Below are 13,073 nucleotides of genomic sequence, written 5' to 3' on the forward strand. Positions count from 1 at the left end.
TTACACCTAGTACATGTAAGTCGGGATACCACACTGAAATTTTAAGCTTAATCTTTTAAAATTTAAACGGTTATTGAATACTCGAAATGAATGTTAAAATTTCCGTATAGCCGAAATTGACTTTGAAAACTCCATTCGCGTTTGGTCAACGAAAGAATGTAAAAGCTACTTAAAAAATCCGTGTTAATTGACTATTAGCCGACTTAACGCGAGTCGGAGGTTACGAGTGAAGGAGCCATACATCCTAATTGCCGCCTCGCCCCGTTCATATTGCCCACAGCTATTAACCGAAAGGCAAAAGTGAACTGTGATTGTGTATTGCGCGTTTTCCGCTCACACGAGAAACGACGGTAATTTACTCGACTGTGGTTCGCGGGAGGCGCCTGTAACGCTGTAGAAAAGAGCTATGCAAATTGACTATAGCTCTTGCATAAGGCCCTGGCGTTTTTAGGCCGTGCAAATCTTTTGTTCTGATATCTAATGTTGCATATTCATTTTTTGTTTTTTCTATCATTTTTTTTATCTTAGGTGTACTACGGCAAGCTTTTTTGGTGGTCGATGTAGAATTGCTGCTTTAAAACTATTTGGTCATATTTTAGCCAGTTTTTGTTTATTTTGTTTCTCGAAGAAACCTGACAAAATAATTGAGGTTAAGGCCGTGACCGAAAAAAGAGACGCCTAGCTTTTGCCACGTAAAATCCACTTACAAATACACCCAAGACCAACCTAAACAGCTTCATTTGCAGCCTGAGCCAAACTCACGTCGTATGAAAACTGTACAGGTGAAGTTTGGGTTTGGATTCTGCCAACTGCACGGTTGCTAGGTTTCCCTGTAGGTAATGTAGAACTTCGACTTGTAGTTGCTATCTTCCAAATCCAAAACAACAAGGCCAAACAGGAAAACCAGGCAGTTTTTCCCGATACCAAATCGAAAAATTTAAATTTTTTTTTAACTTTTGTCTTTAATTTCTATTCGTTTAAAGAACGAAATTTCCCCATCGCATTTAAAAACTATTTTCAGTCGAAGGGAAGTTTCAATGGCGCTTTAAAACAAATCGTAAAAAGTCGTAAAGAGAAAGAGCTCTTTCGCGTAATAAACAAAAACGACCTAAGCGCAAAGCTCTTAAATCTGCACATAAAAGGATCGCCCGCCCCTGTCATGTTTGCCGTCCACTCCTGGCACACCTGACAAGAAATAAAGGGCACTCTGTAACCGGTCTTTCGTTTTCCTCTCCAATTGTTTAAACCTCACCCCAAGGTTTGGAGCATAATGGTTGCAGGTTGTAGTAAGACGTAGTAAGGTTATTATAAAGCCCATATAGAAGTAGGTAGCATTTCGAACGTTTCGAATAATCAGATATTTGAAACGTTTAGAATGCTACTTACTTCTGTTTGGACTTTTCTATACTTATTGCGCATTACAGCTGTATGGGATTTAATATTCTTTACCACCTCGAAGGATGTATAAGGGACTTGACCAGAGTTGACAAAATGCAGTTGCCCACTTTAAATGCGGACAAATGTAAAGTTGTATGACTGTGAGAAGTCGATGTAGAAATGGAGCTGGCCACTTTTGCAGGCCAGCCTTCATGGTCGATCAGCCTAACGTTGCAATTACGCTGAATCAACAACACCAGCTCTCAAAGCCCACAGTTCGCGGGCGCATACCCTTTCCATTCAGTCAGCCGTCAGTCCCAACCCACCCACCTACACGCACCTTGCCCTGTCACGGAGCAAACATTTGTCCAGGCGCTTGCTCCGCTAAGAGATTGCTGACTGGTTCTGAGTCGTAACCCGTTTTTTCGACCGTGTCACTTGCACCTTTCGCAACCTGATTTGCCCGCCGCGAATGACGCCGTTTGAGAATGGCACGTCGAAACGCCAAGTTTAATTTGACCGCTGTACACGTCTTACTGCTGCTACTGTAAGCCGCAACCTTTAGGAGGATTTCAGCTGGAAATGTTTCCTTTAGGAGTAAAATACGGCCCGTTTTTTAACACCTGACCTTATCTAGTTTGAACACTTGTTTGTACGGAAATAAAATGCAAAAATAAATATTGTTGTTTTAAACCAGAATAACCTTAATGCCTTTTTTATGTAAAACAGTAAAACACAGAAGTAATTTATTTAATATATACATAATGCTGCGTAAACAGGGTGAATTCTAAAATTATACAAACAATTATTAGTTGTAGCATAAAAAATAGGCTAAATGCCTTAAAGATTGTTCCATAACATGTTGTAGACTGGTAGTCCAGCCAAGTTTAATTGACTAAGACTGCAGATATGCAAGCAAAGAAGTTTGTAAACCCCAAATGCGGATATTGTAATCTAAACTAGCAGTACACGCCGGTTGGTTTGCAATAGCTCTCACGTCGTATTCAGATACACTACACAGCCTCGGAAAACTGGTAAAAAAATTCCCTGGATGTCGTTTTTTCGCAAATTTGCGACAGTATCTCTTTTCGCGGCGAGCCTTTAGAAAACTATCGCGTTCGCTCGAAGCCTGCGTCTAATTTATCACCGCTTTTCGGGCGACACACGTTAACCCGTCGGGTATACGGGCCGGGGTTACTGCCAGCGGAAGGCCGCCGACACCCTATACTGCGCGTGGGGCAAAAACCCGACACGCAGGGCAAATAAAAAGTCGCCAAACACGCTGGCTGCTGGCAAATAGACGCCGTGTGACGTTGGAATGGCAGGTGACCCAGTTTTTTGGCGCAATTGGAATAGAGCCGCACACAGTAAGCGAACGTTCACGTTTGTGCCGCTTCGTCGCCGCACTTGAAAGACTTTAAAGCAGTGGTTCTTAACCCTTTTCTTTCCAGCTCCCTTTTAAATCACCAACCAATTCTCTCACCCCCTTCTAAATAGTAGTTAGTTGTACACTTAATTGAGCAAATAAATAAATTACAGTAATACATTATCTGTGTCTGATTCAGCATCCCCACACCCCATTGGAACAGTTCTCGCGTCCCTTGGAGGTGTGGCACCCCTGGTTAAGAAACCGTACATTAAAGAGAGATCGCGGATTAGGCTTCAGCGGTGCATTGATTGTGCTGTTGTGGTAGAATCGGAGCGCTACACTCTTTCAGTTCCGTGGGTCTGATGTGTAAATCAGTTTTCGGCTTTTAATACCTTGACGTAGGGTGTTATATGATCCCAAAATGTAGGGACATGCATCAGTATTCAGTATACTAGGAAATAAAAAATGAATTGGTTCTTCGAATACCATGATTTTGACTCTAGTTCCATTCTGGTCATGGTTGTCAAATTACGTTCTTTCCTCTGTTTTACGTGGTCTTTTTGTCGGGATTTTGTGTTAACTCAGGCGATATTTGAACATTTGTCTAGGACCGCACACAACTACGGTTTATTCATGCCTCTTAATGTTTGCCAAATCGTTAACAATAATCAAAGTAGAATGCATATAGCCTGCGTACAATGGTTTAACTTTTCTCCAAAAAAAATAACTTGCACGATCACTGGCAGTGTTTTAATCCCAGCCCTGTACATTTAAACTGCTGTTGACACTGTACTTGAAATCTGACGTTGCCCAAGTTTTATTTGTGCAGCTGTGCCGCTGTGGTTGTTAGAGAAGGTGCTTTTGCTATGCATTAGGTCATCGAAACGCCACACCTTTAATGTGAGAAAAGGCGTTTAAAGTGTTCCTTTTATTAGCTAACAGTGAAAGAAACAATTAGTGTCCAACAAATTTTACTACTGAGTTAGCGAAAAACGGTCACCGCCTCTTCGTTTTTGCACCATTCCTAACTATGCAGTTGAGCTTAGCTAAACAAAGCGGGCATTGTAACGGCGTATTCGAGAAATGTTCACTATTTGATACTTAAAAGAACTATTTGATGCTTTGAAAAGGGTTTATGGCTGCCCCAGCCGATGTCAATTTTATTAGCGGAGTCAATACAAGGAGAAAATTATTCAAGTCAAGCAAAGGCCAATGTTAGCATTTTAGGCATATTTTGCTAGCTTTGGAGATTCCGTTTGCTTTCAGTAGCTGTAAAAATAAAAACCGTTTCTATTACAGCGTTGTTCTAATATTGCTAAAAGTACCTAATTTATTCGGTTTCGGATTGTAACCTATATCGACCACCCTAGAATTGTACGGATTTCAAAAACCACGACCTGACAAAATATATTTATGCTTTTTTTACTTTTTCAAAAAAGAAAACTGTCCTTTTGTAAAATTTTCTTTTCTACCAACCAAAAAATTGTTTAATTCTCCCTTCCCAAAAATTTAAAAATTAAAAAAATGCGAATTCAACGGGTAAACGACCTGGGATTCGGCTTTGTATCAACATTATCCAACAATCGATACAAACAACAGCCTAACGCATTCTCTTCTTTTTCACGCAGGTCCCCTATTCCAGATTGAAGCGCAGCCGAGCAAGCGTTGTCTGACCGCAGCGCCGACGCCCGCTCTCACCGCCTCACCCAGCCTGTCTCTTGCGGCCACTTGCGACTCCACAGACGAGTCCCAGATTTGGAGCTGGGTGTCCAGTGACCAGATAAAAAACCAGAAAACCCAACAGTGCGTCCAAGTCAATGGCACCACTAGGGGATCGCTGGTTGTAACGGCCGATTGCGATGCTGCCTCGCCAGCCCAGCGCTGGACCTACGACAAGCTGACCACCTCGTTGGCCGGTTCCGGGGCCTATTTGGGCCGTGACGATGGGCGCATTACCGACACGTCCTCACGAAGCCACTGGCACGCGCTGGTCGAGATCGGCTCCATGGACCTGACCTACATGAAAGGTTGGGTTAGCTTTTTGGATTGTGTGTTTATGCAATTTTAATGAGCTGTGTTGGGGACCGAAAGGTCGCGTATGTTGTGGTGGTGGCATGCGTTTGAGGTTACTGCTTTTGAGGCGGGAAAAACTATGCGTTTTTTTTTGGACGAGACGCTGGCAATGCTGCAAGGTTTGAGGTTGTACCGGGGGTTAAGTGCATAAGAAAACACGTACACCTGTTTTAATGACTTCATTTTAAAGGACAAATTACCAAACCTAATCGAATTAAAAAAAAGTGCAAGGGTAATCGAAATTTGCTTTTGCTTTACCAAGCTAATTTAACTTCGATTTGTAAAATTATATTTAAATAAATTGTTTTCACCTTTGAAGGCAAATTAAGTCCAAGCTAAAAAAAGTCAAGGTTGGTTCGTAAACAAGGCTAAAGTGTTCATATTAGTTTGTTATCGGATCGGCACCGATATAACCTGGACCGAGTATCGGACGGGACCCGATACAATTCCTCGGTGGCTCGTATCACTTCTGATACGATTTCGGCATCCCTTATGACCGAGTGTTGTGACCTGATGCAAATTCGCCGAATATGCTCCGCTTTGTCGAGTGAATATTCTAGCGTTGAAATTTGCGGCGGTCGAGGTTTTGGCCGAAACGGCGCATACTCCCGACTAGGAAATGAATTATTCAAACAATGCCCACGCACTTTTGTCGAGTAGCGTAAATAAAATGGTTCAAATTCCGTAGGAGGAGGAAAAAGGGTCTAGTAGGGTTTGTAGACCCCTTCCTTATTTGAAAATAATAGCATGCTGGGCAAACGGACTTTTTTTGGAAAAAGGGCAAACAATTGTTTTTTGGTACTTGGGATTTTTTTTCTTTAACATGGCTTGTTGACCAGCGAGACACACAACATCTTGCTTCCACTAAATGTTCGATTTGCCCATCGTTATTATTTTATGAGGAGCCTTACTACCACGATGTCATCTTAAGTCACGAAAGTTATTTAACCCCGGTAGCTTTTAAAGAGGCATACAAACAAAGGTTTCGACCGTTGGCTCATCTAAAAGTGTTTTTTCTCGCCTCAAAAACAGACTGTTATGTTTTAACCATTTCCCTTGGTTGTTTTTTCTTAAATCTATGACCGATAAAAATGGAATCCACTGCTCTCAAATAGTCATGACCCAACGGCATGACCTAATATTCAACAGTTATTTGACAAGCAGGTTTTTTTTTCTTGTTCAGCTTTAGTTTTAAATGTAGAAATCAGAAGCCACAAAGAACAGTGTTGACCACTCTCAAAGGGTATAAAATCGACCCAATGACCACCCTCCGCTTTGTTGTAACTATAACCCGTTTAAAGCAACATGCTTTTTTCACTGCCTATTTTTGAAAGTAAGACCGCAAACACAGATCAGACCGCCTTCAAAACTCCCTACTAAAGCTTCCTCTTGCTGTTCTCCAGGTATGCCTTGTCAGACGCCTCCCACAGCTCCAGCTGAAGGATCTGTCGACTGTCCACTTGGTACGTACCAGGGATCGCAGTGCTCTTTCTCTTGTGACTACGGCTACCGGCTTCCCGCCAACGCAAAATACCCGGCCGTATGCATGACCAACGGACAGTTCAACGCCACCTCCACGACGTGCGAACGTAAGTCTTGCTGTCTTCTTTGGTGACTCTTTTTTGCGCAAGGCGAGGCTTTGGGGGTAGAGGGCTTGTACAGGACCCTGTGACAAAAGACAGGTCGAAATAAGATGCATTTAACTTAGTGTTTCTAACCCTTTTTTTCGATGAGACCCAAATATTAAGCGTTCGTAAAACAGTAGATCTTATTTCTTCCGCGTTTTTTCTTAATTTTTGGAGAAATTTGCTTACAAGCAATCTCAACGAATCTAACCATATGGTAGGACTCCAGAAGGGCTTGACCGCAGAATACAAATTGTGTATATGTACGTTTTAATATCTACAGTACTACACATTTCAGATTTGAGAAACTTAAAAACGCTGCTTGCTTTTTTGTGGGATCGGTTCGTTATCGTTTGGAACGAAGCAGGACATTTTTATTTTACTCTTAAAGATAGATCGTTAATAACAACTAATGTTATTTTCCTATTTCTTGAAAGAACGGCGTAATATAAGATTCCGATTAAAGTTTCGACACCCGAAGCCGTCACACAGTTATATCGCACTTGCGTTAATTTTTTGGTTCGCATTTAAAACAGTCTCACCGCCTGACATTATCCTGACCACGAATCGACGACAAACGATACGACGTTTATTAAAACGAGAGCACCCATTTTAGAGGTTATTTGTGTGCCAAGCTTCTGGCTTGTCCAATCGTACGAACCGATGAATAATGCAACTCTGTGGCTTTCGCGAGGGGCTTTTAATGGGAGAGGGTCTAGGGGTATTTTTAGAATTTGAATTACATTGGAAATGTGTCGCCGTTGGGTCGAATAACAGAAACGCCGGCATTTGTTAAACAAGTGTAATTTAGATTTCGGTTGGCCCTATTAGAATGTCAAATTGCTTCGGTTTTTAAATTTTATTGTGTCAATTTGTAGTTTTATTTCCCTTTTAATGATTAACGTCATAATATTATTTTTAACGCTTTTCAACTTCTTATTTTTACGTCAAAAAGCAGCTTCAGAACGGCTAGATCACAGTTGTTGAACGCATATGTGTGTGCTTCTTTCATTGTATTATTTGTTTATTATGGATTTTAACTTTCGCCGTTACTGAATAAATAACAAGTCAGGCCCCAGTCAAATCAAAATTAAGAGCAAGTCCATTCCTAGTCAAGTCCTTGTAATTAAAATTTAACGTTAAACTATTAAAATTGGTAAACCCTTCCGGTTACGAGCAATACCTCAACTAAAAAATGACACTCAACGCAACTTTTTGCACTCTTATGCGTAACATTTGCCGTTTTACTCTTTCCCGTTTCACAGGAGTCGTGTGTAGTCCGGCGCTGACCACCATCGAGAACGGCGCGATCGCCTGCTCCAACGACAACTTCCAGGACTCGAATTGCGTCATCACCTGTGACGTAGGCCACAAGTTGAGCAGCAGCCAACGTCAGAGCATTTGTCAGGAGGACGGATGGGACAACTACCCGCTGCCGGAATGCAAACGTGCGTGGTCTTGGTTTGTTCTTGTTTCAAAAATGTTCTCTGATTTAAAAAGGCAGTGTTGATATTTTGCACTTGTCCTCGCTATCTCTATTACTTTCTAGAACAGGGTTTCCTAATACTTTAAGGGTTTTTCCCCTTGGGGGTGCGGGGATGCTGCTGAATCATACACAGGAAATGTATTACTATTTACTATCATTTATTTCTTTGCTCAGCTAAACGTAAAACTAACTCCCATTTTGGTATTGTGTTACTGTATTATCAATTACTCAAATGAAAATGTAGTTTCAATGGTTTGTTATTTAAGCAATTCTAGAAAGGGGTGCAGCAAGAAAAAAAGGTTAAGAACCACTATTATAGAACTTTACGCAAAACTGCAACATGTCGCGTTGAAAACATAGCCTTTTTCTAAGCTGCTTGCACGATAATAAAATATATTATTTCTGCAAATAGATAAATAGATCTTTAATTTGCGTTAGGAGTAAACTCTTGCCTTGCCAGCGACGATTGAATTATATGAGTTCTTGTGATGCTTGATTTACAAGCTACATGACCATCTTTTCAAAGAAGTTGTCCCTATTTTATTCTACCTATTTCCCTATTTGTAAACTCCCTTTTAAGCTATCTCTTTACTTTCTTCGAAAAAACGACCATAGCGTTAAGGAAAAAAGCGTGGGCGAAAGTGCGAGCCCACTTCTCTTAAATTTCACGTAAAGTGGCGATATAAAATCTCACTTAAGTAACGATAGCGTTGACTCGCGGTCACTAATGGAAAAAAGGTTCAAGAAAGTAGTGGTGATTTTTTTGTATAAATTAATCAAAGCTTTGAGTGTTGATGATCTTGTTTACGAACCTGGGCTAACTTAAGAAAAAGCTTTGTGTATATTCCAGTGTTTTAATGACTTAAGTCTACCACTTTACTTAGTCAAATTAGGTCTTTGAGGTAAAATGTTTCAAATGACTCAACTTAAGTCATTTCAAATTGAATACATTTTAGTTAAATTTAGTTATTTAATTAAATGTTTAAATTTAAAAGATGTGGACTTGCTATAGATGTTTCATTTGCCAAATATTGCTCGGATGAGTACGTATTTGGTATTTCATAGGCATAACAACATTTAAATATAATGCAAATGAACGTGGCTTGCTTTGGAAATGACTTAGACTTGTCCTTGGCTTGCTATTCGTTAAAAAATGACTTGACATGGACTTGAGTTATTTGTACTGGGACTTATTTCAAAATGAATTGTGCGCAACGCTGCTATATGCTGACGGAAAAATGCTGCTTTAAAGTGTGATTTTGCACGCATGGCTGCCACATTCCTGTTCAGGGCTGGTAAAACGCTTAAAAACGACTTTTCGCCAATTTTATTTTGTTGCTATTAATGCAACAGCGAATTGACACTGAATCATTTTTTTCCATTTTTTGTGAACCTGTTGGTTGTTCGTTCCGAACTTCCAAAAAAAGATGGTAAACAAGTTTTACTGATGTTTGCTTAGCGTTGGGCGGGTGATCCGTGGAGGCCTCCGGCTCGCTTTCTCCAAAGCAAACAGGTTTCTTTGTTCTGTGCGACTTTTACAGCTCTGTGTTGAGGACGGGACCGTGATGAGCACCATGGCGGCCCAGTTTTCTACACAAAGCACCAAACAAAAAACTCTACACCAGTGTTATAAATAAGTCATTTTGAAATGACTTTAGTTCCGCGTCGAGTCATTTGTAAAATAACTCAAGTCCAAGTCAAGTATTTTTGAATAAATAACAAGTCAAGTCCCCGTCAAGTCATAATTAGAGCAAGCCAATTCCAAGTCAAGTCCTTGTAACTGAAATTAAACGTTAAACTATTAACATTTTTAAACTCGTACGATTATGAGCAATTACTCAACTCAAAAATATCACAAAACGCAACATGTCGCACGCCTATTGTTTTACATGCACAACTTGAAATAAATCACCCGATTTTACACAAATAATCCTTAATGAAAACGCTTCATTTCAACCCCAGTCATTTGTCCAGGAGACTTAAGTCAATCGTCATTTTACTTAAAAGACTAATTTAAGTTAAGTAATTTAAAAGCAGTGACTTAGTCAAGTCATTGATTTGAGTCATTACAACAGTGCCCTACACTTGTTTTTTCTGCAGAGTAAAACCAAAAATTTTCTTTCGATTAAATTCAACCCTTGTGAATGGTACTGGTACATGCAAACGATCGGGTTGTAAAGCCAGTGATTCCGACCTAAATGAAACATACCATGAAACCAAAGTGCAGCTTGTTTATGGAAAAGTTATGTGTATTTCAATGTAATGAGGGGGTTATTAGTAACTAATACTGTAAGCAGAGCAAAACATAAAGCCACTTTTATTTTTGAAATACTGGTGATACCCTCGTTAGGTAAAATATATTTATTTAAAAATATACGCAACCCCTTTTCGGTTCTTAAGTACGTTGTCCTTGATTGATTTTAAATTCATTGAAAGGTTTTCAGTATAAATAAAGAAGATTCGGTTTTGCACTGGCTTAAACGGTCCTTGTTCCTCTTCGTGCAGTCCAGCCTTTTACAAAACGGCGCATGTCCCCCGTTGAAATCGCACACCCAGCAGCAATAGACTTTCTGTTATTTTTGTAACCCGAATCTACACACTGGCTGGCCCGCGGCATGTGCGCTAATCACAAGAGGCGTTATATGGGCCACTGTGTCCATTGCTTACGGTCGAAACAGGCCTTTGGTCGGGTGGATGTTTTGCTTTTTGTATCCTGAGCTATAGCGATTCAGACTGGTAAAGGACGGCGCTCGTCAAAAAGACCCGGTGTGATTCACTAACACCACTTGTGTCGCCCACAAGTGTCTAAGGTGGATAGGGCTGCTTTGCTCGATGAGTCCGAACTACACCGTTTTGATTTTGCTACGATCAACGCCATACTGTTGACACCGGCGCAAATTTTTGCGCGTAAACCTTTTTTTGGACTTGATGTTGCACGCTCGAATTTCCCAAAATTCGATTTTTTTAAAACACGCTTTTGAGGATAGGCCCGGCTAGATGAAGTTTCACGTTTTATAAATTGCAATTTGCCTTTCGAAGAATCTAATGGATTTCGATAACCTTATTGGAAAATTTAGAATGTTGTTATCTACAGGCAAATAAAAAATAATTAATAATGCTTAAAATTAATTGAGGCAATTAGCTTGTGGTACTTTTGATATTGCAAACTTCCGTATTTTATATTGTTGAAATACCTCCTTTTTAAAGGTGTGATTCGGAATCAGATATTGAATAAAAAATGAAAGGCCTAAAGATAGCACGTAGTAGCATTTTTAAAGTTGTCCCATTTTAATTTACCAATTAACCCTTGGGGAACAACATCCCGCCAATCAAGAACCGAGGTTAAGCTCGAAAGCTCAAAACTCTTTAGTCTATTGGTGTTACTGAACCCCGTTGACACCCGAGCTTATTGATCGACCCTTTAGTGGGAATGTGTCACTGACTCTAATCCAATTTGAAAATTTTCAAGCCAGCTCATAAACACATGGAAATAATCGATAAAACGTTTTCTCTTATCATATTGAGTTACTGATGCGCGAATTTCCATATGGTTTGCGATTGGCAAAACTGTGTGAATGATCCTGTACCGCCTAACTGTCTTATTTGCTATATTTTGAAGCTAATATCTTCCAAATTCGTGTTTTAAAGCCACCTATAGTACTGGATTTATTTAAACAAGATACTTTAAAACAGATATGACTTCTTTAAAGGTCGCACAGTGCTTATTACCCTTTTAACCCCCCGCAATACAGAAAGAGTTCTAATTACTCTAGCCTATGCGTCAATATCATGTCGTGAACAAATGACCTCAAATATGTCTAAAATGTGTTTTTTACCATAAAATGACCTGGGATTGGTACAAAGCATTTCGCAACCCCCTGCCGAAGAGTGCATTAGACTTGTAGAGTTATGGTTTAAACCTGTTCTAACACCTATACCAGGGCTACTCAACTATTTTTAGCAAAGGTCCAGTTACAAAAGTTTAAAATTAGTTTGTTTAGGTTCGTTACAACTCTCATGAAATAATTTACAGTCATACAAAATGTAATACCGTATATAATTTACTTTTGTTCTCCGCTTCAACTGAGAATTCTTGAATGTCCGTTGATATAAAGGGGTTTTCAATGAACAGCAGCAATTGTGTGCCAAGGAAAAAATTCATCAAATCGCATTGCCAAGTAAATACTGAGACAGATAAGGTCCGGATTCAACACTGAAAAGGTTCGCATTCGGGCCGCGGTCCGGCAGTTGAGTAGCACTGGTCTATACTTTTCTTAACGAAAATTCCCCGTTAACCTTCCGCAATGTTGAGAAAGTTCAAATTATTTTAGCTTATGATTCAATTCTCCATTCTGAACTAATGGCCATTAAATGCCCCAAAACATGTTTTTTACCATAAAATGTCCAACGAATGGTACGAAGTTTGCATTTCGAAACCCCCTTCCGATCAATGTATTAGATTAGTAAAGGGACGATTTAAACCTATTATAACACCTACACTTTTCCTAACGACAATTTCCCGTTACAGGAACATCTTGCACGCCTGCTGCTGCCGAAGAACCGGTGTCGAATGGCATGGTGAACTGTTCGATGGGCGACTTCTACAACTCCAGGTGCAGCTACAGGTGCGACAAGGGATACGAACTGGTCGGACCCGACTCCCGCCTCTGCCTCGCCTCTACGATGTGGAGCGCCGTCAAGCCCATTTGTCAAAGTAAGTCGATGATGCTGATGACGTCAGTGATTACGTCATTATAAACCAGGGGTTATAAAATGGGCGTTTCTTTATGGCATCCAAAACCATTGGCTGCAGGTTTTCGCTTGTCGATCACTGTTTCGCTGACGCGTAAATAAACAAATATAACTCATTTAATGATCAGACATTTTGTTAAAGGAATAACCAGGGGTTATTTTGGGGAATTTTGGGTGCTCCTACTTACTATTTGTGCTACATTTGATTGGAGCTTGCTCGAAGAATGGGCGCGAAATTTTTGAGTGCGACCGAATACTACAACGCCGTCAACTTCGATCCATGCGTTTGGTCGTAGTCAATGGTCAGAAAAGTTGGGAAAAATTGTTTAAAATTTGAAAGTTAAATGAAAGTTTAAAATTCAAGATTTTTCAGATTTTTAATGGTTTATTA

At 40.1% G+C, this 13,073-nt stretch overlaps 1 protein-coding gene across 1 annotated transcript in view; it reads left to right on the forward strand.

The window, feature by feature from the left end:
- LOC146164776 (uncharacterized) overlaps window positions 1-13,073 on the forward strand; it is a 70,177-nt gene that overhangs the window by 21,996 nt on the left and 35,108 nt on the right. The window contains exons 3-6 of the mRNA XM_083381729.1: window positions 4,375-4,773; window positions 6,223-6,408; window positions 7,710-7,892; window positions 12,459-12,644. Of these exons, the coding sequence (XP_083237855.1) occupies window positions 4,375-4,773; window positions 6,223-6,408; window positions 7,710-7,892; window positions 12,459-12,644 (954 nt within the window). The remainder of the gene's footprint in view (window positions 1-4,374; window positions 4,774-6,222; window positions 6,409-7,709; window positions 7,893-12,458; window positions 12,645-13,073) is intronic.

This window comes from Ascidiella aspersa, chromosome 2 (genome assembly GCF_963924565.1).
Source record: "Ascidiella aspersa chromosome 2, kaAscAspe10.2, whole genome shotgun sequence".
NCBI lineage: Eukaryota > Metazoa > Chordata > Ascidiacea > Phlebobranchia > Ascidiidae > Ascidiella > Ascidiella aspersa.